Below are 26,295 nucleotides of genomic sequence, written 5' to 3'. Positions count from 1 at the left end.
CTGTTATGTCCCACTCGTTCAGTTCGGTCTTCTCATCTTAAGTAGAGGCATTCGCGTCAGAGTGATGGGGTACTGGATGGCAAACAAAAAGAAAGAAACAAACACTACAAAAATTCCTTTCCTTCAGTGGCCCCATGAAGTGCTCCATTATTAAGAACTTTTGAATTTCACAGCGAAAGACATAGTTAGCCACAGCTGCAATTTCAGGATTTAAACTAGAATGTGACTTTGTTAATGCAGTAAAGGAACATGCCAAATAAGAGAGGAAAAAGATTATTCCTTTTGAAAATATCTTTAGTTGTTAAAAAGTTATGCAGTTTGTTGTACAGCACGTATTCCCTTCAGAAATATTTGTAATTGTGAATAGGTTGCAATAGAAGTAAAAATCCCATCCACTTAGCATGAGCTTGGAAATTGTTACGTGATGACATATGCTTCTATAGAACTTCAGTTTCACTCAGCTACCAACTCCCACCCCCATGAATCATTGCAAATGATGAAAATCTCTCTACAATCTCAAACAACTTAAGTATTTGATCATTTTGCAATTGCATATTTTAAATGAATGTTGTTATACATTGTGTGTATATGAGTCAGAGTCAATGACAAATTTCCACATTAGTGGACAATATAGTTTAATCAATCAAGCATTCATAGTTTATTTTTGTTTTCAGCTAAACGAAAATTTATCGAAATATCAGTTTCTGTAAAAAAAGTAATTCTGGTGCATCTCTACCTCAAACAGATTGAATTTTATACTCATAAAAAATATCTATACATCAGTAGTTTTATATTGTATGGCTGTCTTTTTATTTAGATGTATCATTTGTTTCATGGGTTGTATAGACCATGAAAAAACATACACAGTACTGGTACCTTTTTCTTCGATGCCCCTATTATGCTTTTTCAAATAATACCTTTCATGCAGTGTGTAATGTAGCTGTCTGTGAAAGTAAACAATCTGCAAAGTTGTGAAGCCGAAAGTGTACGATAAATAAAGTTATTGTCTCTCAAAAGAAAGAATCGACTCTGAAACGGCTAAACGATTCGTCAGGAATTCGAATCCCACTTCCGTTAAGGCTACACATCACTGGGTAACGTATTTGCCTAATGCCCACCTATGTTCTACATCAACTGCCCGCGAACAACTTGACTAGCCCTCAAACGCTGTAACTTGTGTACATGTCGATAAGACGCCGTTTTCTGCTCTGCGAAAGCAAATTCTCATTCACGTTAGTGCTCGGCTAACGTATGTGCTGTTATGATACAGTTAATGATACAGTTCCCGCATGTGCACCGCAATAAATTTGAAATATACACATCAGTTTGTTGATGGACATACACTTCTTAACGCTGATGGTGAGGAATTACAGTTGCAACATCTCATGATGAACGACAAACTGAGTAGCGTATCACTGAGAAATGTCCTGATCAAGTCATCCTTGCGATGGAGGTTTGGGTGAAAAACTAGTTATTCCAATGTTTCACCATTGGACTCGCACTAAAAAAGATATGGTAAAATCGACGGCATCATTACTGTACACATTGTAAAGACAATCTCTAAGCTTTAGGAAGCCTCCGGAGTTGGAATTCAATGATGGTAATGGGCGTTTTGTTTCCGACATGCGCTGTAAGCAGACTTGGCTGTCTGGCCAATCAGAGCAGAGTAGAGTAGGCTCGCGGAAATGAGGGATTTAGAGAGAATCGTCTGAGAATCATTGAAAAAATGTGGTGATGTGCAGTATATTATGAGAAAATGAAAGCGTTTTTTGACCTTTGATCCATGTAAACCTGCTGTTGGAGACCTCCAAAACATAATTAGGAATCTTTAAAATATCATAATAGGGGCACTTTAATATTCCTTTGAAGAAAAAGAATGAAATACTTAAAGGTAGGGCAGGCAATGTTTTTCATACACTTTTTACCATACTGGTTGAAACCCTCCTGATCACATCCTGAAAGCAATCAATAATAGATGTGGTCTAAATCTATATATATATATATATATATATATATATATATATATATATATATATATATATATATATATATATATATATATAAAAAATAATAATAAATAAATAAATAAATAAATACATATTAGGGCTGCACAGCTGCCAGCTGGCCCGTACGGATCAATCAATCCCTATATGATCCCTATACTTGACATTGCGCATCCTGCGATGTGACTATATCGCATGCGCACATCGCGATATCAATGTTAAAACAATGTATCGTGCAGCCCTGGAACATCTATCTTCTGTGGAAGTCTCCAAAAATTTCGGTCCAAATGCAATGATAGGACGTCGTACCTGCCTGTGAACAAATGTATTTCCATTCCTCTGCGCACTCTGCTCGTGCAGACATCACGCGTTATCAGCGCATTCTGTAAGGCAGACAGACAAGTCACTGAGCGAAAGTTGTAGACAAGTTGTAGACAGACAGTCACTGAGCACCACAAAAAAACAGCAGCTGCCTTTTAAAGTTCCTCCTAAAACAAACAACGAGCTTATGCTGCGTTTACGCCATAACTACCATAATTACGAGATGGGAACCCATGACGTTCTACCCAGAGCTGTTCACGTCCTCAGACTCAGATTTATGCCTTTCAATGTCAACACTATCAACTCCAAAATGAATCTGCATCTGTCAGGTGTTACAAGTCAGATCTCTGTAAGTTGTTTACATTCATTATTATTGTAATGTTATGTGCTTTTGAGACGCCTTGCCGACTCTGCTCTGGCTGTATGCGCGTTTATGCGTTTAGCAGGAGGTGTGGCTTTGGGGAGCGCTCTGAAGGGATGGTGGGATCTAATGCTTTCAAAGCTAGCTTGCTATTGCTAGCCTCTCCGAAATTGCCTACCCTTCCTTTAAGAAGCCTAGACTGCTAAAACAAAGATTATTTTCAACAGGTTTCCCTGAACACTGCAGCTTTGTTAAATGTTCAATCATATACATTTGCATAATTTACTGATAGTGAACAGAATTTTTAACATTCATATGATTGACTATGTCAAATAACGATGTTTGGCAAAAGGTGATGATTTCCAAATAACTAAATATAACCAACCTCTCTCTAAAATAAAAAGCAGAAGACAATGAAGAAAATATTTTAAGAGTCATTCTGAAGATGGTTGGAAACATTTGTCATGTCATTGTATAAACATGCTCCTTCAGAGAAAATATACAAAAAGGAGTAAAATGGAACAAAACTTTGAGCAAAAAATTGGGCTAAGAAATAGAAGTGACTGACATAACAAAAGGGCAAATAGGGGGTTCAAAAGAAAAGGAAGATTAAAATTCAAGCTTGAGGTCTATAACATAATCTTTGACTAACCACTTCTCTATACTCAACATACACACAGACTCTCTGTGCTCGACAGCTTACAATGGAGCCATTATTACAGCACTGGATCTCCCAATATATTTATTTTCAGATAATTTGTTAGTGGAATTAAAACAATCACAGGCTCACAGAGACTGGGCCTAATTTCCAGTGGAATAGGAACCAGTCTGCAAGTCTGGATCACAGAGCCCCTAGACAAATAGCCTTCTGTTATTAGCGGTTCGCTCGTGCGCTTACTCGCTCCTCTGGAGTCGGGGATGGAAGAATGGAGTGGGGAGGAGGGAATGAGAGACATCCAAAGCTCAAGAGAAGCCATCTCTGCTGTGGAAAGGGAAGTGGATCCACTTGAGGTTGAGGGTCTTACCCTGAAACAACCGATTTATTGCCCAAAGGTATTTGGCGGTGGTAGTGATGCCATCTGTCTTGTGACGTCAGCCTAAAGAATGTGGAAACTTCAAGTATTTCTCCACACAGAATTAACAATGTGACCATAATATGCAGAGATGGACGGGTAAAAATTACCAAATGATTCAAAAAAGAAGTGGGCAAATACAGGTTCAAAAGAGAAAAAGTAAAATCCCTGAACAGAAGAAAAATATAAATGATGGGAGGAAAAGGCGCTCTGTTCTTCATCAGTCAGCAAAGAGCAACTGATCTATTCTTCTCCAGCTTCTACAGTCAGAATGTCTCCAACGTCACTCGACCACAAAACCACTGGAACAGAAACCCACAAAAAAGTAGAAAGAGCGACGACACCCTTCTGTATTTAACAGCAGAAACCACTACTGAAGCTGCAAAAAGGCCACAACGAGTGCCAACATGTAAGCAGAGCAGTCACATCTGCTAGCGAGGAGAAGTCGCAGGTCAGAACCAGGAGCCAGCGTCTGTGTCAGCAATCAAGAATAAGAGAGTGTTACAGATTGATTCTCTGAGTTAACAGAAAGCTTGTGCAAGGTGACATTAGAGCTTGATTTATCGTTCACTTGGTTTACTTTTGAGGAACAACTCCATAGCTTTGCCTTAATCAGCACGTGCCGGGTTACAGCCAAAACACACACGCACATGAACGCGTGCCAAGAAGACAAATCTTACAGGACTCAAAGACATGCAAGAAAACAAACTTTAATAGGAGGAATGTGAGGCTTTGGCAAGTGCCGACTGGACGGTCACTTTGTTCAAAGGTTACTGGAGTTTGAATATTGGTTTAACTCTACACCAACATTCCACTTCTGCGGGAGACGTTACGGAGCGGCGGAGACAGGCAGAATCTGGGATGACCTCTGCTGCCACCTACTGGATGCAAATGGAACTACATGATGGAGAGCATTGACTGCTGGGGGAAAAAGGGAGAATTGACATGAGATTAAAAGGTGTTTTTGCTGGTTTACAAGCCAAGAAATAAGGGGGAAGATGTTGACATTTTCTGAAGAAAAAAGTAAGTGATGCAAAACCTGCCGACACAATGCGAAGGTGTTGGTATGTGGTGTTGAGCAACAATAAGAGTTCCCTTAGGAAACCCCACGACCCCCACGACCCCCCCCAAATGTAATTGCTTACTCGAGGTTCCATTTTAGTTTTCACCAAAACTTATAAAACACACTTCCTTTCTCTCTTTTATTAGAAGATAAACCTGGGGATACGAAGTCAGGCTCCAGGGAAGATTGATTCATTCAAACAGTGTGTTCCCAAAAGGGAGTCGCTGAAGATCAGATCCAGCCGTACCCCAGATCAAGGTTTATCTCAGAGACTCAAGCAGTAGCTGAAGTCAGTGGCCAAGACCGGGTCAGACATGGATCGCATCAGCATGAGCAGAATCTGGGTCAAATGGAAGTTTGTGATGGGAGATGATGGGAGATGAGAGGACGCTAGGGTGGGAGGAAAAGCAGTTAACCACGTTTTGAACCCGAACAGCCGCGCATGGTTAGGACAGCACATGGTGATGTTGACATAAGTGTGTGTGCATTTGCCTGGGTGGTTGTGCATGCTGCAAATCGTGTGGTTCAAGAGTTTGAACACCGTTCAGTACAATTTGCTGTTCTTCGCCAGAGGCCACTGGAAGGGTAGGACAGGCACCCAAGAAAACACATAACCAAAATCACATGAGCCAGTGTGTTTCATTATCTGTTTGGCAATCTCATCCACCTTACATCCAACCAATATTACACACGGGGATTAATCCTTACAGCTTATGTTAATGGTTTAAAATGGCACAATAACTTATTTGCGCATCTGCATGGCCCTCTATGGGGTTTTGTTACGGTCAGTAGAAACGTACAGATAAAAAGAGGGATATTCACTGATTGTTCCCAATTTGACTTCATCTTGTGCAATCTACCCTTCACCCTGTTACGTGATTCCCTTTATTTCTACTCCCACAATCCCTTCAATAAATCTCAATACTGAATACAGATGGCCCACAAAACCAGGAGGTCTCAAACGCCAATCACCTAGAGGCCCAAGAGGTGGGCTAGTGGAAGAGTTGCAACAAATACCAGTGTTTTTTCCATTTGAACCTAAACTACATACACTACAGTTCAAAAGTTTGGGGTCAGTACATTTTTTGTAATATATATTTTGAATGTTTATAAAGATAATTATTGGCAAGATTATACAGTTATTATAATGTATAGTCCTTTTCAGGACAACTCCTCTAAATCTATTATACTGCTCTGCATGGTCATGAAACTATTTTACTTCACTCAGATAAGTAAAATTAAATGTCTGAATTGGCTGTGCAGGTTGTCAAAAGCAGAAACATTGCGTCACTTAACAGAAACAGGGCTTCCCATGTAGTGCACTGTGATGTATTCACTATAGGAGATATATAAATGAGTGAACAAGAGAGTGATTTGAGATACAACAACTATTTATGACCAATGCAAGCATGCATTGCTTCATGTCTTCATACAGGGTACAACTATATTTACATCCTGTGTTTAAACGCAGAAATATGCTAAAAAATAAAGCTTCTGTAATAATACTTAAACCAAAATAGAAAAGGGATAAATGTTAACAATGAGTAACAATGTTGTTCATTAAATTAAAAATAATCCAATGAATGAGAACACATTGTACTAAAGGAAGGACACAAACTAATAGACGTGTATGCCCTTTGATAAACAAAGCAGATGATCAGACTCAGAAAGCAGACCAGCAGAGAGTTCAAACCAAACAGTCCCATCATTTAGATTGGACCGGTGGAAACTCACCAAGTTCCGGAGCTTCAGGAGCCAACAGTTTGTTCAAACTATGGACAAGGGCACAGGCTGATGAGGAGAGGGGAAAAAGGGACAAAGTGGAACGAAAGGCTGGGCTGGGGCAACTGGAAGCAGACCAGCAACAGAACAAACGGGTATCTCTGATTACAACTCATGGTGTCCACATGCATTTGCTCATGTCAGACAGCAAATGCATTAAAACCTGCTGGTAGAATACACATCTACCTCAGTCCTGCCTACCTGGATGAATACACATATTGTTTCATTGTTCAACTTCTCTTCTTCAACATCGTCAGAGACTAAATTAACTTTCCAAAAACCAATGTTATTGAAGTAACTTTGAAACTCTAGCTTTCCAAGCTACATGCTACTCATAACTGAAAGTGATTCAATTACAGTAAAGCTCCTCTTGAGAAAAAAGTAAAATTACAAAACTAGTCCCAGAAACAAAAAAGCAGCCACATACATTATTACATTGAAGCTGGGGGAGCAATATCCATCTTTAAAAATAAAACTACATTATTATATAATTAATCATTTCCAGTATATTGAAGTGTATACTTGTCACACAAAAACATAATGAGGGTTTATGACCTCCAGCTTGAACAGAATGCATCTTAAAATTGCATTCTTCTTAAAAATAAAATGCATTTTAAAAAGGCCTAAATGTCATACTTATGCAAAGCGAATCAAATAGGTGAAACATTTCTGGAATCATTTAACTTAAACTGCCTGAACAAAAAGAAGAATAGATCAAATTTATAGAATAGACCATATAAGAATAGACCAATGCTTTTCAAAAGCTGGACTAACATCGTACTGTTGAAAAATGTTCATTTAGTAGTTTCGCTATATTTGTGTTCTTGAAAGTGTTGGGGTGTAACTAAAAAAAATTTCACACAGTAAAAAGAAAACATATGTTATAGCACACCATCACATGCACACACACGCGTGGCTTTGGCCTTTTTCAAGGAGGAATATTTGAACTCTTCCATGACATCTTTTTGGCTACTTTTGCTCTCCACTGTTTCTTAATTAGTAGCAGCAACAGATCTGAGAAGAGTGGAGAACGTTCTGAAGACAATGTGATGGTGAATACTGCAAAATTATCCTTAATGTTGAATGTTCTAGGTGGTTGCATACTGGCCAAGTGTCTATGACAGTGGTTCTCAACCACTTTGACTCCAAGTACCACTACTGTCCTAACAACTAGGGCTGAACGGTATACCAGTAGTACGGAAGCATTGGGATACTAGAGTCAAAATACTGGCAATGTCATTGTATTTTTTTAATGGTAGTATCGTCAGTTCGGTAGTACCATGAGGAATGTTGTACGTGTGGTAGGTACAATATTTAAAATGTTCATTAACAACATCCAAAAGCCTCATGACTTTTGTTTGTGATTTACTAGATTAAGTTTTTTTTTTTTTTTTTTAATTAGGCTACCTCATATATCCAGGTGTTTCTAGACAGTAGAAATCCTGGATCTTCCATCGAAGAAGAAAAAAAAACATTAGTTGAAGTAAATTAAAAAGAAATATCTAGATTTTAGTTGTTTGAGCTTGTAATGTAATTGTAATGCTTGTTTTGTCTTATTTTAAACTGGCAAACTGTGCAGTAATATAATGGTACCAAGATATGCTCTCCATTATAAGTCTGTGTTTTTACGCTAGCAAAAACGGTGCAGGATGAGTTGCAAGAAAATGTTAATACTTATTGATACGGAAAAGCCCCAAACTTAGTATGTATGGGCATGCAAGTATGTGCAATAGTGATGCCTGCCTGAGAAACCACCTCCAAAGGAGCTTTCATCCAATATCATCTATTATGACCAGTTTTATTCCTCTGTGAAAAAGAACAAGTAAGAAAGCAAAGAAAAATATGTCAAAGAGAAAAGAGAAAAAAGTGAGGCCAGATTTTTATGGTGCTTGGGAGATCTTAATGTCTACTTGGCGTTTCATATTCTAATGCACTCCTCACCCCATCTTGGTCTAATAACTGTAAAAGAAAGCAGAGGATTTTTCTGCATTCCAACGAAAAATCCACTCAATTTCTCTCATATGTGTTCCCTGAGTCTTCTCCGTGTCTCTGTGCACTGTCCTTGAAGCAGCGTCCATACACTGTGTTCCTAGACTCCTCTGGCATAAACAAAAGCGACCTAAAATGATCTTTGATTCAGAACAGATTGGTAGCTCTCTTTCCTCCAGACTAGATGACTAGATGGTCAGAGATAAGATGAAAGGAAAAATGGGGAAAAAGCACATTAAACTACCGAAGAACAAGGCCTTTGTCCTTCCTTCGGAGACCTCATGTTGAAACCCAGCTGTGACCGTCAGGTCAGAGGTGAGCACATGAGGCAGCTGTCAAGGAATAGTTCAGACACACCTCCAGGCATTATTCAGACACGAGCGCTCTCTCAAACACAAGGACACACACCTGTTTCATGGCAGTCTCTCCGATCTTATCCGAATGCTTGCGGATGCTCTCCAGGAAGTCTTTGAGGTCAGACATGGAGACGTCTCTGATGTGCGTGCGCAGGCGTGGGATATTCTCTGCCATGATGGTGCAGAAACGATATGATCCCGCTTGAGGCAAACAGCTCTCCTCCAACTGTTCCAGAGTTCGTAGAGCTGGATAGTATCTGGGTAGCATACGACAGGGTCAGAAATGATGGATACAGGAAATGTTGCATATATATGCTACTTCAAAAACCTTCCCAGTATTAATGAGCACAAATGCAGGGCTCAACAATAAGGTTTTTTTTTTCTGTTGGCCCACTTGAGACAGAAGTTCAGACTCTTCCTTCCGAGTCATAATTTTCCATGGCCTCAAAGCAACAACTTTTTTATTATGACAAAAAAAAAAAACATTTTACATGGAAAAAATTAATAATAAATGAATAATATTATTTATAATTGCTTTTTTTCATTTGTATATACATGCATTAAACATTTTGTATTATTTATTTATTTTTATTTTTTAAACTGGAGGGCAAATGACAGTCCCGTCAAATGACCCAAAACTCTCAAAGCTCTCCCCAGGACATTCTTATTGTTGAGCCTTGCACATGCAGTATGTGTTTTAACCTTTGGTTAAAGACTTAAATCTCAGCATGATAACAATTTAACCCAATCAAGATGATCTCAGAGATGAGCTATGCTCATCGCACACACACACACAGACACACTCTCTCTGAATACAGCATCACAGTCACGCAACATTACACAGCAGACCCGACGCCGGGGAGAGAGTCTCTCTTGGCCGACCCTGCCGCTACCTCCAGGCTAATGGCAAAACCAAGCACACGAGAGAGACGGGGAAACACGGAGAGCAGAGATAAATAAAAAACAAAAAAAGTTGCAGGCCCAAGCCGAACCTCAGGTCACACAGAGGACACGACAAGACAGCAAAACCAACGCTTAAAAACGTTTAGAGTGGCAGTTTAGGTGGACTGGCTTTTTCAGGTGTTTTCACAATTTTGACTCCCAAATATAATGATCCCATTGTAAGGGAACCCCCTTTCTAAAATATAATGGCAGCTATATATTTTCTTTGTATTCAAAAAATAAGATTTTAACAATGCAAAATTCATTCAAATTAAATTCTATTAATGTATTGAAGCAAATCATTATCAAATTTTTCTGAAAATATTGATTATTTATTAAGTGTATATCTTTTCTAGCCACTACTAGAGTAACGTTAAATGTATAGACATTTTCCATTCAAATTAAAATGTATTAACAGTTAAGTTTAACAGTCCTATCATATTTTGTCAAATCTTTTTCAGAAGCTCTTTTACGTCCCCCTGAGGGTTGCGATGTGCTTGTATATAAGAGGTGTGTGCTCATGAGGAAGCAGGATAAAATCCTGTATCATTTCCACCCAGTTCCCCCTCTCTCCCTCCACCTTCCGGTCAGATGTCTACTGTCCTTGACTATAAAAACAAAGATCCCATAAATAACAAAGTTGCCTGAAAATGTTGAGATTTGGGATGGTTCAATGTATGCAGCTGCTAAAGCTAAGAAAATCCAGTCCAAATGTGTCCTCTGTGTCTTTGACTCCTGACATCTGCCAAATGCTGCTTTGAACATCTCAGACATCTGAAAACTCTCTTTCTCTCTGTCTGGTCACAGTCACATCTGGCTGGATGAGATACTCCAGTGGTCCAGTGATCAAGGGCCTGTTTAAATCATCAACACCTTGCTCTCTCTTCCCCAGCTGAGAATGTCCTGTTTGCAAATGTAATTTTTTTTTTTTTAAATAAAGGTGTTAAAATATTGTGGGTACTAAACTGTCCTTGTGCATTTAAGGCCAACCTGAATAAGTTTATCTCTACTGCCACCTAGTGCTCATCTGGTGTTTTTGACGTGCACAAACAAAGGCATCGAATAAACTTCATACCTTTTAGTCCTCATCTGTTCCTGCAGTTTGGTGTACATCTCCAACACTGCAAGGAAAAAGCAAGTGGAATTGTGGGAAGAGTGTCAAGAGCACAGCATGTGAGCTTCCAAGCACTTCAAAAACATACACTACAGGTCAAAAGCTTTGGTTGGGTATGATTTTTATATAAAACATTTTATTTATCAAATTTGATTTGATCTGATTAAAAATACAGTAAAACATAATATTGTTAAATATTATTAAAAAACAGTTTTCTGTTTTAATATATTTTCAAAAATATATATTAATATATATATTCCAATCCTGCAGCCATTACTCCAGTCTTCAGTGTCACACAATCCTTCAGAAATCATTCTAATATGCTGATTTGGTGCTCAAGAAACATTTCTTATTATCACAGTTGGAAACGGTTGTGCTGCTTAATATTATCTGGTAAACCGTGATATTTTTTCTCTTTGATGAATAGAAAGTTCAAAATATTATTTGAAATAGATATCTTAAGTAACATTATAAATATATTCACTGTCACTGACCCCAAGCTTTTGAATATAGTGTAAATACAGCAAATATTTAAAATTGAAAAAGCTCAGACAGAGGCCTGATGTTTCTACCTGGTAAGCAGTGTGTGAGTTTGTCAATGGTGGTGGCGATATTCCTCTGCTGCAGACGGCACTGTCTCAGTTCATCCATTGACGTCAGGAGCTACAGGGGAGGTAACCTCTGATTTCAGTCATGCTTGTTAATGTTACATGTTCTGAATGAAAACTAAGCAAACAGGATACACACCCCCTTGCCGTCATTTTGTAGATTCTGATTGGTCTCAGTCACCTGACCCTGAGGAAGATAAGACAACCAATTATCTGAGTGAATAAACAGAAAGTATATTTGTTGAACAATATAGGAACTTTGGATTTTCCTGGCATATGACACACAAGTGGTTCAAATTGTTTCAGTTTAAGCCTATAATGCTTCCTCTTCTCTTGTTTCTTCTCTCTGGTTTTATAGGATTTTCTCAAACCCTCATCTCCTCTTTATGCACCTTGAGTTTCTGGGCTTCCCCGCGCACTTTGAGCAGCTCAGTGATGGAGTCCACAAAGCCCTGGAAGTGATGGTTGCACATCTTCTCAATTTCACGGTCGTGGTTGCGGATCCGCCCCTCCAGTTTCTCCATGAAGAGTCCATGTTCCTGTCCATCATAAACAGACCTTTCAGGAAAACAAGGAGAACATAAAAGAGGTGTCAAAATGACATTATATAAAAATACATGTAGGCTACATTAGATTGATGCTAAATACAAAATACTATATTACTAAACAATACAACTGAAAATATTGTGTGCTTCGTTGATCTTTAATTGTTTTGAGCTTATCTAATACAATAAACAGTTTTAAAACTGAGATATCCTTTCTGATAAAGTGAAGGGAATGCAAACGTAATCTCTATAAAACATTCAATCTTTCTCCATTGTTACTGACGCTAGGTGTTCACCACTAGGTGGCAGTAGAAGATATGAAATAAAACACTCCTCAAGAAGCTCAACAACTTGTAAATGGATATACATTTCTTTTTCATTTGAAATCAAAGCAAACGACAAACGTCAAGAGTTATTTCAAAATAAATGCAAGACTTTCCCATCTTCAGCTCTGCAAATACAAAAAAAGAAAAACCATTGGAAACGACACACTGAAAATGTCTTTCCAAATGTTTTGTTTTATACCTCATAGCAACATTTTTATTTTGCGTAAAATTAAGTATGGCATCTACCATACCAACTAATGCACAGAGCAAGTGACAATAAAACAATTCAATTTGATTTGATTCAATTACATTCTAGTGTTCCACTCAGTACAGACGGTGACAAAGCAGTTTTACCTCCAGTAAGCAAGCCAATGTGACAATACTTTTTTTAAATATGGAAATCTTAAATTAGTAAGGGAAGCATGTTTGGGGTGAATGCGGACTTGGCAGGGGGAGCCTGACTTAAACATCACACTCTCCTGATAGAGGTCAGATAGTCATCATCATATGTAAATGAATCCTGTTTACAGAGACACAGTGAGGTCTGTCAGGGAAGCATGTGATGTCCTGTTCAGTGAAATACACTAGCACAAAGGACACAAACACACCAGCACATGGCTTCACCTGAGCACAGCCTTCCTGTGCCTCAGGAAATGTCCTCTTTCCATTAGCACAGTCTTGACGTCACTGATAGCTTCTTCCACAAACACTCACGGCACAGTAAACACCTCAAATCCAGGGCTGCAAGGTGAAAGAAGCACTTCCCAACCTGAAATTAGGATTTTTATCTGTAGTAAGAGGAAGATGCTGGAAGGAAATGTGAGACGTGTACAGGAAAAAATGAACACTGTGACAGACAAATGAGCGGACATGCTCAAATTAGTCACGCAATGCCTAATATACTCTACTCAAAATTTAGAGTATTTATAACATGTGCACAGATAAATAATTTATCATAAATACTTTGATGGTGACTTGATGTTGGAGTCATTTGACTCAATTTGGCTATTAATAAATGTTTAAAGATAAAAAATACATATCTTATTATCATGGAAGTAAGAGCCATCTTCACTAAACTGTGTTGCACAACTCCCTAAGCAAGAGTCACAAAAACAAGCGCCGACATGGAAACAAAAAGCTGAATAAATAGTAAAAAGCACAGCTGCAGTGGTCCATCTGTGTGAGACTCTACAGCATCTGGCTCAAGACTCTTAGTCATTTGTGTGCATTAAGAATATCTCACTGACTGTATGAACGTAATGATTCTACCCGTTTCGCAGCACGGGCCAACCATGAACTAATCTTACTTGATTGACTGTCACTTTTGGCTCTCACAGTCACAAGTACTATTTGCAAACAGGCTGACGTTCCCAAAACTGAAATGTGATATCCTCCTTGAGAAAAAATGGTGCCTGATTTCCCAATACTCCCTAGACTTAGCAGATAAAAAAGAGAGAGAGAGAGAGAGAGAGAGAGAGAGAGAGAGAGAGAGAGAGAGAGAGAGAGAGAGAGAGAGAGAGAGAGAGAGAGAGAGAGAGAGAGAGAGAGAGAGATTCACCCAAACATGTCTCACACACACACTCTAACATTTGAAGAATGTTAATATCTTAATTGAGAATTAATTATGCGACAGGAAACCTGTGCTCCAGAATGCCCTGAACACACTCAGGACCGTTTGCAGAGGCTGTGGATTACAGGTAGCCTAATCATAATGTCATAAAAAAATGTTCAGTTTCTTGCACAGACGGATCGTTTTGCTTCATAAGACCTCAATGTATCGTCAGGGGCCACGGATATTGTTTTTGTTTTGCCTGTAGGTTATATGTTTTTGATGTTTTTTGGACTCTCAATGTGACGGTAGCCATTGACTTGCATTATATGAATCACCAAGGACCACAGTTTCAGCTAAAAAATCTTACTTAGTGTTCTACTGAAGAAAAGTCACCTACATCTTGGATGGCCTGAGGGTAAGTAAATTAACAGCAAATTTTCATTTTTGGGTGAACTGTTCCTTTAAGTCTGAAGAATGACAACATTGCTTTGAGCAGTGTGTGTGTGTGGTGTGTGGTGGGGGGGCCTGTTACACAGCATTCCCATTCAGAACATTTCCTCTGCAAACTGTCGTCACCCTCAACCAACTTAAGGGAAACCTATGCTTATGTGTGCTATGATGTCATATCCTGTTGGCTGAATGAAATGTAGAGATAGCTCAATGGCAGCTGGGAAACAGAATGGATCGGAAATAGAGCAGAGGATCTAAACTTAGAAGCCACACCAAACACACGTTAGCACCTCGCACCAACAATAGCAGCGCACTTTTTCTGTCTATGATGTAATAGCACACCTACCCAAACTCAGGTAGTTCAAAAGTTACAACAAATACATGACAGGTAAGGGGTGGCTGATATGACAAGAACATTATGAGTTATTTTATTCCACGATAATGGCATATATCACAATGTATTTTTTCTGCAAGAATAAAGGTTGTTACATTACCAACAGGGCAAATAAACAGTAAAACAGAACAAAGATACACATGAAATAAATAGTGATATAAGTTTTTTAGGCAGAGTGGGACAAAAAAATCTGTATTTAGGTTTAAAAAAAAATACTACAGAAATTGAATAATTTAATCAAATGTAAAATAAAACAGAGTCACGTATTTGTGAACTTGGCAGCAGGAATCTCTAAAGTGAGATTGAGAAATTTAAAGCTTACAGGCTTCCGTACGTCAACGGTTCGATTCTCTTAAGTCTGTATTCGATGCATCCTCGATATCAAGAACACATCCAGGTACTTTCATGAGTCCTCTGTACTTGTGTAACATTACTTGAGTATTGGAATTGAACTTCCACAGTTGATGATGACGTAGTAAAAGAACCCAATGACGCAATAGAACGCTTAAGAACGCATATTGAGAAAGAGCCAGAATCTGCTTAACACCACAAAAAAAAAAAAAAGCACAAAGTTTTGTTTTGTTCAAAGCGAGCCACACACTTACGAATCCTTTCATTATAACCATAATAACATATAATAGTTTAGGGTTAGACCTGCAGCTATCCCGGTTCTCCAGTCCTATGACAGATTTAACAACACTAGGCTATAGTTTGATCTCAGTGGTGATCTCTGGGTCAAAAAATGCAGGTAGTTAAAAAAAAAAAAGAAAGTCCATATACCTGCTATAAATAGGAACAAATGCTGAATTGGTTTTTAAATGATCAGAATGTCATCAATAATTAAATTATAGGAATATAGTAGATAATAATAGATAATTATTAAAGTATAATTTATTGTATAAATGACCTAAAACATGGACTTACTGCAGCACAATAACTGCAATTCATGAGGCAGTGAAAGCAAACACTGTCCTGGACAAAGTTTGGCCATTAGGTCATGCTTTATTGACCCTGGACCAGATCTTCATCTGACTGCAAGGGCTGAACTCCATCTGGAGTTTCTAAGGTAACATTAAAAGCTCTAAAAGAGGAAATAGCCTCAGCACAGTACACTGGCTAAACACTGAAACCTGATCACTGCTAACAGAGGGAAGAGTTTGCAGTCACTGCAGTTCATGACTCTTAAATCACTGCCTCATGTCAATGTGCTCAAAAAACCTTTCATTTGATTAACCTTTTATGGTTTATTTAAAGGAAACTATTTGAATTGGAAATTTTCTTAAAGTTAACCAACAAAACACCTAATTATACAATTCTAGCAAGAGCATTCTAAGCATTCGTACAACCCATTTTTCGAATGGGAGCGAACATTAGCTGTAAGAAGACAGCAAGGCACAAGAAACTCAAAATCCCTTCTAATTCACCAGAATAAGCACAAAACAAGTTCATGGTGCTGTTCAGCAAAGACAAACTCTGTTGGAGTACGATGGTACCGTAGTCAGTGATGGTGGTAACAGATGGTAATTCATGATGGTACTGAATGGTCAGAGCTCAAAAATAAGGATGGCCAGCCGGCCCATAGCCAGTGTGAGAGTGTTTCAAGACAATTGATGGAACTGACACTTGGTGCATTACTACTAAAAATAAAAAATAAAAATAAAAAAAAAACACATTAATTGATCTTGTCCATCCATTTTTAAGCAGACTTTTGGTTGCCTGTTGATATATTGTACATTGCTGCTGCAAATTCTGCTGCTTTGTCACCAAGATAATGTTAAAGCTGGCTAACAGAGATGAGGTTTATCAAATTTGCAAAAATTCCTTGTGACAGTAAAAGCATCAGTAATGTGAATTATTAATATTCGGCATCGTATGCCATAATTTTTTTGTTTTTGCACAAAATAAAAAAAAAAGCAAACAATTATGAAAAAAGTATCAAGGTTTCCACAAAATATTAAGCAGCACAACCGTTTCAACATTGATAATAATAAGAAATGTTTCTTGTGCACCAAATCAGCATATTAGAATGATTTCTGAAGGATCATGTGACACTGAAGACTGAAGTAATTATGCTGAAAATTCAGCTTTGCATCACAGGAACGAGTTACATTTGAAAATATATTAACGCATAAAACATTTATTTTAAGTTGTAATAATATTTCACAATAATACGGTTTTAATGTATTTTTGTTTAAATATAAACAAATATAGCAATATTTAGCAATATATTGCTAAAGACCCTTGGTTCAAGCAACAGCACAGATAAGAGAGAACACAGACGCATAGAAACATGCTAAACCAGACGTTTGTACCAGTAACGGCATGGTACAGAAAAACCTGAGGTCTTGTGGGAGGTGAAAGAAGAGCAAGGTAGCAGCAGTCTAAAAACTGTAAATTCCTCTGTGGGAATAAAGGCAGCAAGAGTGAGGGCAGAGACGGGCCACAGTGCAACAGCTGGACACTAAGAGACAAATAAACCCCTCATACTGAGACAGACTGATAAATGATCTGTGTAGCAGTGCAAGCCAGAAGTAAAGCACTGAGCAACACAGAATGTTGCCCAACGTCTAATTCAAACATTACAGATTTCGCAACTACTTCTTGCACACAGCAGAGCTCAAAATGTCAATCTTAAATCTCTAAAAAAATATCTGATTAGAGAGCATCTTTGTTCAAACATTACCAATGCAAAGGCACATTAATGTCAGAATAGAGACTGAAATTAAACATGCACCAAGAAACTTTCATCTAAATATATGGCATGTGTGTAAAATGTTGTACACTCAAATGACACTTCTGTGTCATATCAATGACACAGGAATGGATGTTTTATTGGGGTGGTTGCCCTCATGGGGGTAGTAGTAGCCTAGTTTGGTTGTGGGTCACAAAAATGCCAGTGAATAGAACATTTCTAAAATAGCACTGCTAAAATGTCTAAAAGACCACAGATGGATTGAGTGAAACTAACTTGGTGCACATGTAATTAATTTGCCTGTAACAAACATTACATTACATTTTTTAAAGTTAAATCAACTAAATAAAAACAACAACAGGCAGTTTGATTGTCTTTAATACAGAGGAAGCCATTAAGAGCTTATCACAGAACTAATCTAGTAAACCACCAAGTCCTCTGTGGAGAGAAAAGGAAAAAATCATTTCAAACACTTCCCTGCTAATACCACACAAAAAGCGTAAGAACACCCTTCAACCAAAAGCATATCAGAGTTTTACCATTGGGCCTGTAAGTAATCGTGTGTGTGTGTGTGTGTGTGTGTGTTCCTGTTAGTGTGTGAGTGTGTGAGTGTGTGTGTGTGTGTGTGTGTGTGTGTGTGTGTGTGTGTGTGTGTGTGTGTGTGTGTGTGTGTGTGTGTGTGGGGCCTGGTAAACCCTACATTATGGGGACAAAATGTCCCCACAAGGATGGCAATATCCAATGGTCCCCATGAGGGAAAACGGCTTATAAATCAAAAAAGTGATGTTTTTTTGAAAATGTGAAAATGCAGAAAGTTTTCTGTGATGGGTAGGTTTAGGGATAGGGTTAGTGTAAGGGAATAGAATATACAGTTTGTACAGTATAAAAATCATTATGTCTATGGAAAGTCCCCATAAAACATGAAAACACTACGTGTGTGTGTGTGTGTGTGTGTGTGTGTGTGTGTGTGTGTGTGTGTGTGTGTGTGTGTAGTGACTCAGCTGGGTGTGGACCTGGCTGCACCTTTGTGGTGAGTTGGTCTCTGCTTCTCTGCTGAGGTTGATGGCTGCAAAAACATCACACATAGGAAATAAATGCTGAAAACTCTACTCTGCATAGCTGTATCTGATTGTTGCTGCTGTTATTAAAACTGAACAGAATAAAGCAAAACTGCAAATTCTAATACTACAAGTCAAAGAAATGTCTCATGTAGCTACAGATAAGTTATTTAAAAAAAACATGTTGTAATACAAACAGAACTGAAAGAAAACCTGAAGTTATAATAGAAACTAGAGAAAGTATATTGCCATTAAAGGCATAGTTCACCCAAAAATGAAAATTCTGTCATCATTTACTCACACTCAATTTGTTCCAAACCTGTATGAATTCCATTACGTTGAACACAAAAGATGATATTCTGAAGAATGTTGGTAACCAGACAGTTGATGGGCCCCACTGACTTCCATAGTAGCTATAAAAATAAATACTATGGAAGTCAATGGGGTCCATCAACTGTTTGGTTACCCATATTGTTCAAAATATTTGTTTGTGTTCAGCAGAAGAAAGAAATTCATACAGGTTTGGAACAACTTGAAGGTGAGTAAATTATGACAGAATTTAAATTTTCGGGTTAACTATCCCTTTTAAGGGTTTTCATAACTTAAGGGTTTTTTGCAAGACCTCTCTCTCAGTCCTGGCGCCCTGAAGGTGGAGGTCCGCAAGTAATTTCCTTCATCATTAAGTGTATTGTTTGCAGGTTAACTGTGTGATTGCAGCTCTGTTGTAAAGGTCATAAGTTGCCGATCTAAAGATTCCCCACTCTTCAGAAAGTACATGGAACAAAACGGAGAAGGTGGTGGTTTGTGGAATGATTGCCCACCTCCAACTGTGCCCACTGTGCAGGCTTTTGTGCTTCCAGGTTAAATGTCTGACTATGGCAACAATCTCTATTATATTACTTTTGTTCTAAATCCCGAACCGCCTGTATTAAACTTTCATGCTCACCATTGCACATTAATGATATCTCAACTCATGTGGCTTTTTAACGAGAGGTAAGCTTTTACTGTTGTAAACAATATATGACTATTTTTTTATTTTCTTGGTGGATAATAGACCAACAAAGTCAGATCCAGGTCATGTCTTGAGACCAGACCAGTCTGCTTGACTTAGGGACCACAGAACGTGTTTTTGCGGTTAAAAAAGTTTGATGCAGGTCAGTGGAATGAAAAAAATGCAAGCTCTCTTGAGACATGTTTTTTAAAAGTTGAACTTGAGCACCACATTTTTAGAACGCCGTGTCATGTGCAAGTTCCTGTTAAATATGCGAGAAGCGCAATGGTCAAACAGGTCCGTCTAATGCATGTTTGCACAGAAAAACAATGGAAAAGCAGCACAGTATTCCACAGCACTCTGGACTACACTCAAATTAGTCACTAAAGCAACCTAGCAATTCATAGAAAATGCGAAAGCCTAGATCATTGCATTGTTTCATATGTAATCGAACACTTTGAATCGATTTACTGGAAATTATTTTGCAATATTTTAATTGCCTTTAATGCAAATGGAAATCCTATGAAACATTGATACAGTTCTTTGCCTCTGTTCTTTAAAAAAATCAATCCTTGAGTAATGATCCTCAATAACTGGCTCAAGCACTCTGAAGTGTTTGTTCGAAATTCCTCAGGTGGATGCAGAGAGAGCCCAAAATATTTACAACATTCCTCTTGCCATAATTGGAACAAAGAACCGTGTTTCCAAAGCTGCAGTCCTCTCTTCCTTTTTGAAGCAGTAATCACTCTACAGGGGTCAAGACAACAACTGCCCACACAAGAGACCAGGAGATCAAGGACATTGAAGACAGAACGATTTCTTCACAAAACTTAAAACAAAAAAGAAGAGAGATTGGATGAGACAGACAGACAGACAGAGAGAAAGAGTGATAGCTGAGAAGGTATTTGCAAGAACAAGCAGTCAAGTGTCTAACATTCAAGTCACTGTGGCCCAGCATGTGACAAGAAACCTAACTAGCCTACTCGTTCTTAGTACTCCAAGATGTACACATACACACACTTAGTAATTAATGTTTAATAATCAAGACTGAATTTTAGTTCTTTAGACTTTCTTACATTTGAGCTCTAAGGGCCACACCCTGTAGTTTAATACACTGTAAAAAAATTCTAACCCTCCCAAATCAAATATTTCAAGTGACCGATAACATCTAAATTTTTCAATTGGCCCAAGTGAAATTCTTGTTGCAATAGTCTGTTAACATTGGCTCAATGAGAAATAATAAGTCAGACTAATTGAAAAATTTAGATGTTATCGGTCACTTGAAATTTTTGACTTGGGGATGTAATTTTTTTTTACAGTGTATGTCATCACTCCTTTTCTGAATGATTAATGATTTACAGTTGGGATAGGCATGAGTCCTGTTTTATGTTACTGAATTATGAACATTCAGTAACAATACACAAACTTGTCCTAAAAGGGACTTTTTGGAGATTTTTAATTTTGTGATTGGTTACAGCATTATTTTCAGCTGTGCATCCCAGTCTGATTCATTCACCATTGGTTGTCCAATTCACCAGGTGTGTGAACTCACATCCTTGTTGTAGTCTATAGGCTACTTAGCCAAGGACGTAACCATGTCTTGAAGATTGGGGGGACCAAAGGTTTTCGTTCTTTTTTGCTTTTTTGGGGGTTTTTTTGTTACTACATTTAATCCTAATGATCTAATTGTAGCCTACTTGTAAAGTAATTAATTGAAACTATTTTTATTTTTAAACAGTTTATTTAAAAAAATATGCACACATTTGCTCTTATATACTGTCAAAGACATGGATCATGTAAATTATAGCATATTCTGCAAAATTCCATAAAAAAACAAGTTAAGTTGTTTGCATCACTGTATATTACTGAGGGTTGGAATTCACACGTCTCCAGTGAACAATATGCCCCGCCTTCTTTGACCTGATTGGCCAATGGCCATTATTTTGACATTGACGAGCGCTGTTAGACCTCTGAGGCAGGCCAGCTTAAAAATATAACTTTTTAAACTCTCATCCTAACAACAAACAGTGGTGAGTAATGGAGAGCAGCAGAGCAGCATTAAGAATATCAAATATTGGGGGGGACAATTTGGTTATTTGGGGGTGACTCCCCTCAATGCCTTTGGTGGTTACGGCCCTGTATTTAGCACCAATTGTTACAGAAAACATGCGCTTGATGAATAGAATGAACTGGAATAGGATGGAGGCAGATCTGAATGTGAGCTTGCAGTCAATTGTAACGAAGGGCCATGATTTAGTGGACTGAATGATTGGAGTGCTGTATACATCACCAGAGAGAAGTCTGACAATCTACCAGAAGATCAAGTTATCAAATTTTATGTGATAGATTTTTTAAATTAATCATAACTAACGTTTTCAAATCAAAATCATTTATATGCTTTTGAAACCTAAATGTTTCCAAACACTTTGGTCAAAGTCAGTCCATGTGTGTCACTCTGAATCATCTCCGAATATAACAAAAGGGGAAATTAAACTAGACATATCTAAATAAAAAAACTCATGATTTTGAGTAATCAAGAAATCCAGAGTTTGTTTCTGCCTAGTAACAGGAGGGTTTTGCTGGATTATACATATGAAGAACCAATCATATTGTAGGAAAATTATGTAATGTATCATGTCACCTTTGCCATGCTCCTATTCTATAAAAACTGTTGTATTCTTTTTGCTGGTGGGATTCTCTCTGAAATTGGTCTGAGATCCTCCGGCTGTGATTGTCTGGAGTCTGTCTGGCTACTGCTGCGCAGCAGGTTAGTGGAACACTAGAGACCTTATTCCCAAGTGCTAGTGTTCGTGGGGGTCAAGACGTTGACCGACTCAGCCGACGTTGATTAGGAGACGCGCTAGAGGATAAATATTATTGAAGAGGTCCTGAGAGGACCCAGGTTAAACTTAAGTCAGGTGCGTAGGGAAAAATCTGCCACACTTACAAAAAACGATCATATGAAAGGATAAATCTTTCACAACAAGATCGATTAAATGCATTTAGAAAATTGATTTCCATTTCATGCTCACTTTAAAACTTCTAGATAGCTTGGGAAGGATGAGCGGACCAAGGAAAGGCAGACTGATTTTTTTCTTCTTCTATGCTTGAATTATGCTACAGGGCTTAACCATTGGAATGTCATCACAAGTCCTGGCATGTATATGATTATGAAATCTAGCCAATCACTTCTTCTATGGAGCGATAAAAACGACTTGCAGAGCACACTACATTACATACTTCAGTGGCATGTATCATAAAGCGATTTAAATTACTAGCCATAGCCCGTCCATTTAGAGACTGACTGAAATAATTGAGTAATTATAGTTTGAGTTGGGCGGGAGTGGAAGCAGTGCAGTGCAGTCTGGGGAAACTGACTCACTAAGACAGATCAGCCCAGGCTGTCTCAGCGTTCACTCTCTCTCATACAACACACAATTTCAGACCTAGGGCCCCAGAAGTCTTGCTAGAAGCATCTTCATATAAAGCCAAACATAGTTCTCTCACACTCTTAAGAGTCAGCTCTTCTCATTTACATACTTTGTGATTACAAGCTTATGCGATTGTGCACATTGGAAAGAAAATATGTTCCGTGAGACATCACATGGATACAATATAACACAGACAGCCCTTGGTACAAATTCTGATGCCAACAGCCGCTGTATCTACCAACAAAACACACACTGTTCATGTGAAAGCAAGTCACATTCGCTGACAGCTGTGCCACAAAAAGCAGAAAATTCTGTCTTTAGAAAGAGGTACTAATTTAGACATGAGGATGTTAAACCTGCTTACGTCAACAGAATAAAAGGTAAGGCACTATCAACTGCATCTGAGCTTAAATGAGAAGCATTTAAAAATGGCAACAAAAAGAGCTCAAACGGACATCTAAATTGGGGAGAGAAAGAAAAAAAGACAGAGGAGATAGTGTTTCGGAGCCAGGAAGTCAATCTCAGCCAACCATTAAAAAAAAATGTTGCCATTGATTAGCTTGTTTACATTTTATTGAGCCCTGTCTCATAATGTGTTGTACCATCCATTAAATGCACATCAGAAAGTGAGAAGCCTTCCACTGTCCTTAAATTAGCACTTTAAGGAAACATCTAGAAGAACACGCAGTCCATTAGATCTGCACAGTCAATTAGCTGGCAAAAGTCAGGGACCCATGCTTTTACTACACAACTTGACCTTACAATATGATACATGGGAAGTCGCTGAATCACTTGAAGTCCTTCTAATGTGCAGTACAACAGTGCAGGAGAGATACGAGTTGTATATGTTGGATTAACATGGATTAAAAAAAGACCTGGGCCCAGTTGTTTAAAAGTAATCCGATCAGATTTCGGCTATTGGATTCATTCAATCTTGAACATGGGTTGAAAAAAATAAAATAAAGATTCTGAAATCGGATTAGATCACATAATCTAATTTATGTTTTGGTCTGGATCAAACCCTTCAGTACGTGTTGTTTAAAACTTTTTAGTAGGATTGGGATAACTTTGGTCCAAAAATATCAGGATTATATATATTGATACTTTGCACGTGACGTCAGTTGTACTGGCTGGCGGGCAAGAACGTCATTCTCTAGCAACGAAAACCAGTAAAGTAATCAAGGATCTTGCCAGGACGTTGCCAGTTTTAATATACAAAAGTTGCTGTTTTGAGGTGTACACGACATGTCGGATAGTTGTTGTGCGATTGGATGCACTAACCGCGTTTGTTGCCCGCCAGATATCACGTGACTGCAAAGTACGTTTTTTACTTCACAAAAGAGCTGAAAAAAAACTTCAGCAGTTATTAACACTGTATATTAATTACAATTACACAAGATGAGATGAACCAGTCAAAATACGGCATATTTTACTGCATGTATATTTGTGTTGAAACAATTATCTTTCAATGCTTTTGCGTTCCCTCACAAATGTTTTTAGTCTCAAAAAGAATTTCCCTTGCCATCTCATATTTTTCCATCACAGTGTCCCTTTAGGGTAGGGGTCTGACTGTTTAAAGGAATTTTAAAATGAAAGGGGATGTTTGCATTGTTTTATTGTGCCATTCTCTTCAAATAAAAACACTTAAAGTCACCCCACATTAACTTTTCTAACTGTTGTTCTTACATAGCTAGTAGCCTACATTGTGATCTGTGAAGATCCCATTTAGAGAACTGGTAACCCAGATTTGGTAATCTGAAAAAGTGCGTATCTGGTTCTGGGTGATCCAATCCAATTTTGCTTTAAAAAAACAACACAAAAGTAAGATGGATTACCTGATCCTGGAAAGCAAAACCTTGGATATCCAAATCCAGATCATTCTGATCCAGATTAAACTTTTTGAACAGAGCTTAATTGCCATGAAAAAAGTCACAATCCCTAAATTTTTCTTAATTTTTGTCTTAATTTTTCTTTTTTAACTCTTTAAATTCTCCCCTGCTAGAAAACTTCCAAGCAATATGAAATATCCAGCAAAGACAGTGTTTGGTTTTGCAATTGGACTGGATCATAGGGTCGGCTAGCCTGACTACGTCAGACTTCGTACTTCCGCTCAATTTCATTTCGCTTCTGTACTCAGTCTGAGACAGCGTCAGAGCTTTCCGTTTTCCTCCGGCCTGAAAACAGCCGGCCAATCAAAGAACAGAGGGCGGGCTGAGAGCCGTGACGACGTAGACACTGATTGTACCGTGGATGCGTAGATTTACTTCACATAATCTGCAAAAGTCGTTCACAGCCATGTTCACTCCGGTATTTCGCTCGATGGTTTTGTTTTCGCATCATACATGTGTTTACAGTGGAAGTTAGATGCGGCTGAGCATGCGCATAACACACGCCATAACCAAACGTTATGTGATTGGCTTACGGGTAACCAATGATTTTAAACTTCAGACAAGCGTCCCCCTGCGAGAAAGAAAACGCTTTTCAATTATGCCATGCCAGACTCTGTCTACGAAGCAAAGCGAAGTAGCAGAGTTTGGTATTACCAGGCTAAGGGTCGGCATCACTGACTGTGTACAATTCATCCACGCATGTTTCATCTTTTTTTCTTTTTTTTTTACCTTGTAATCTTTAATCAAAAGGACATAAACCAGGTGAAACAACAGACTTCTCTCTGGTGGCGAATTTAGTTTGCTTAAACGCATTCTTTTTCATACAAGCGAATGCAAATTCGCATTCAGATACGCTTCCATCCAATTAATAGCCAATGGATAGAACCTTACATTTTACAACCTACCCATTTCATTTAACACTAGCCTGGCTCCGCCCTCCTACGTACTTCCGGTCAATTTTCATTTTCCTTCAATACGTCATCTGGGTTTGCGGTATATTCTTGGGTTTTCTCCGGCCAATTTTTTGCTGGTCCAATCAGCGAACATTAGCTCTACTGTCTTGTTCTGTACTTGCCATATATAATAAAGAACACAGCTCCTTATGTTTTTAGGTGCACTGTCTTATGGGGCTGGTGTAAAAGAACCACATACAATGACCAATGTTATAACTAAACATGAAAATATGACCAAGGCCATGAATTCAGGCTGTGCTCGTAATGTCACCTCATTCTGTAAATGAAAGTCCGACCAGAGGGTGTGAGAATATGTCATTATCAATGTGCCCCACACACCACCCTGCTAGCACCAAAATTAGCATCACACAGTTCCACTATCTAAACAACATGTAAAACACA

General features: G+C 38.3%; 1 protein-coding gene across 4 annotated transcripts in view; it reads right to left on the bottom strand.

The window, feature by feature from the left end:
* The window catches only part of exoc6b (exocyst complex component 6B), a 98,315-nt gene that overhangs the window by 70,836 nt on the left and 1,184 nt on the right, over positions 1-26,295 (bottom strand). For all 4 annotated transcript variants that reach the window (XM_084109060.1, XM_084109062.1, XM_084109061.1 and 1 more), the window contains exons 2-6: positions 12,005-12,170; positions 11,752-11,799; positions 11,577-11,667; positions 10,966-11,011; positions 9,001-9,205 (exon numbers count right to left, since the gene is read on the bottom strand). In XM_084109060.1, coding sequence (XP_083965186.1) covers positions 9,001-9,205; positions 10,966-11,011; positions 11,577-11,667; positions 11,752-11,799; positions 12,005-12,170 — 556 coding nt within the window. The remainder of the gene's footprint in view (positions 1-9,000; positions 9,206-10,965; positions 11,012-11,576; positions 11,668-11,751; positions 11,800-12,004; positions 12,171-26,295) is intronic.

This window comes from Abramis brama (assembly GCF_963993115.1).
Source record: "Abramis brama genome assembly, chromosome: 3".
NCBI lineage: Eukaryota > Metazoa > Chordata > Actinopteri > Cypriniformes > Leuciscidae > Abramis > Abramis brama.
The sequence above is the reverse complement of the archived record's forward strand: the minus strand, read 5'-3'. Positions and strand labels throughout refer to the sequence as shown.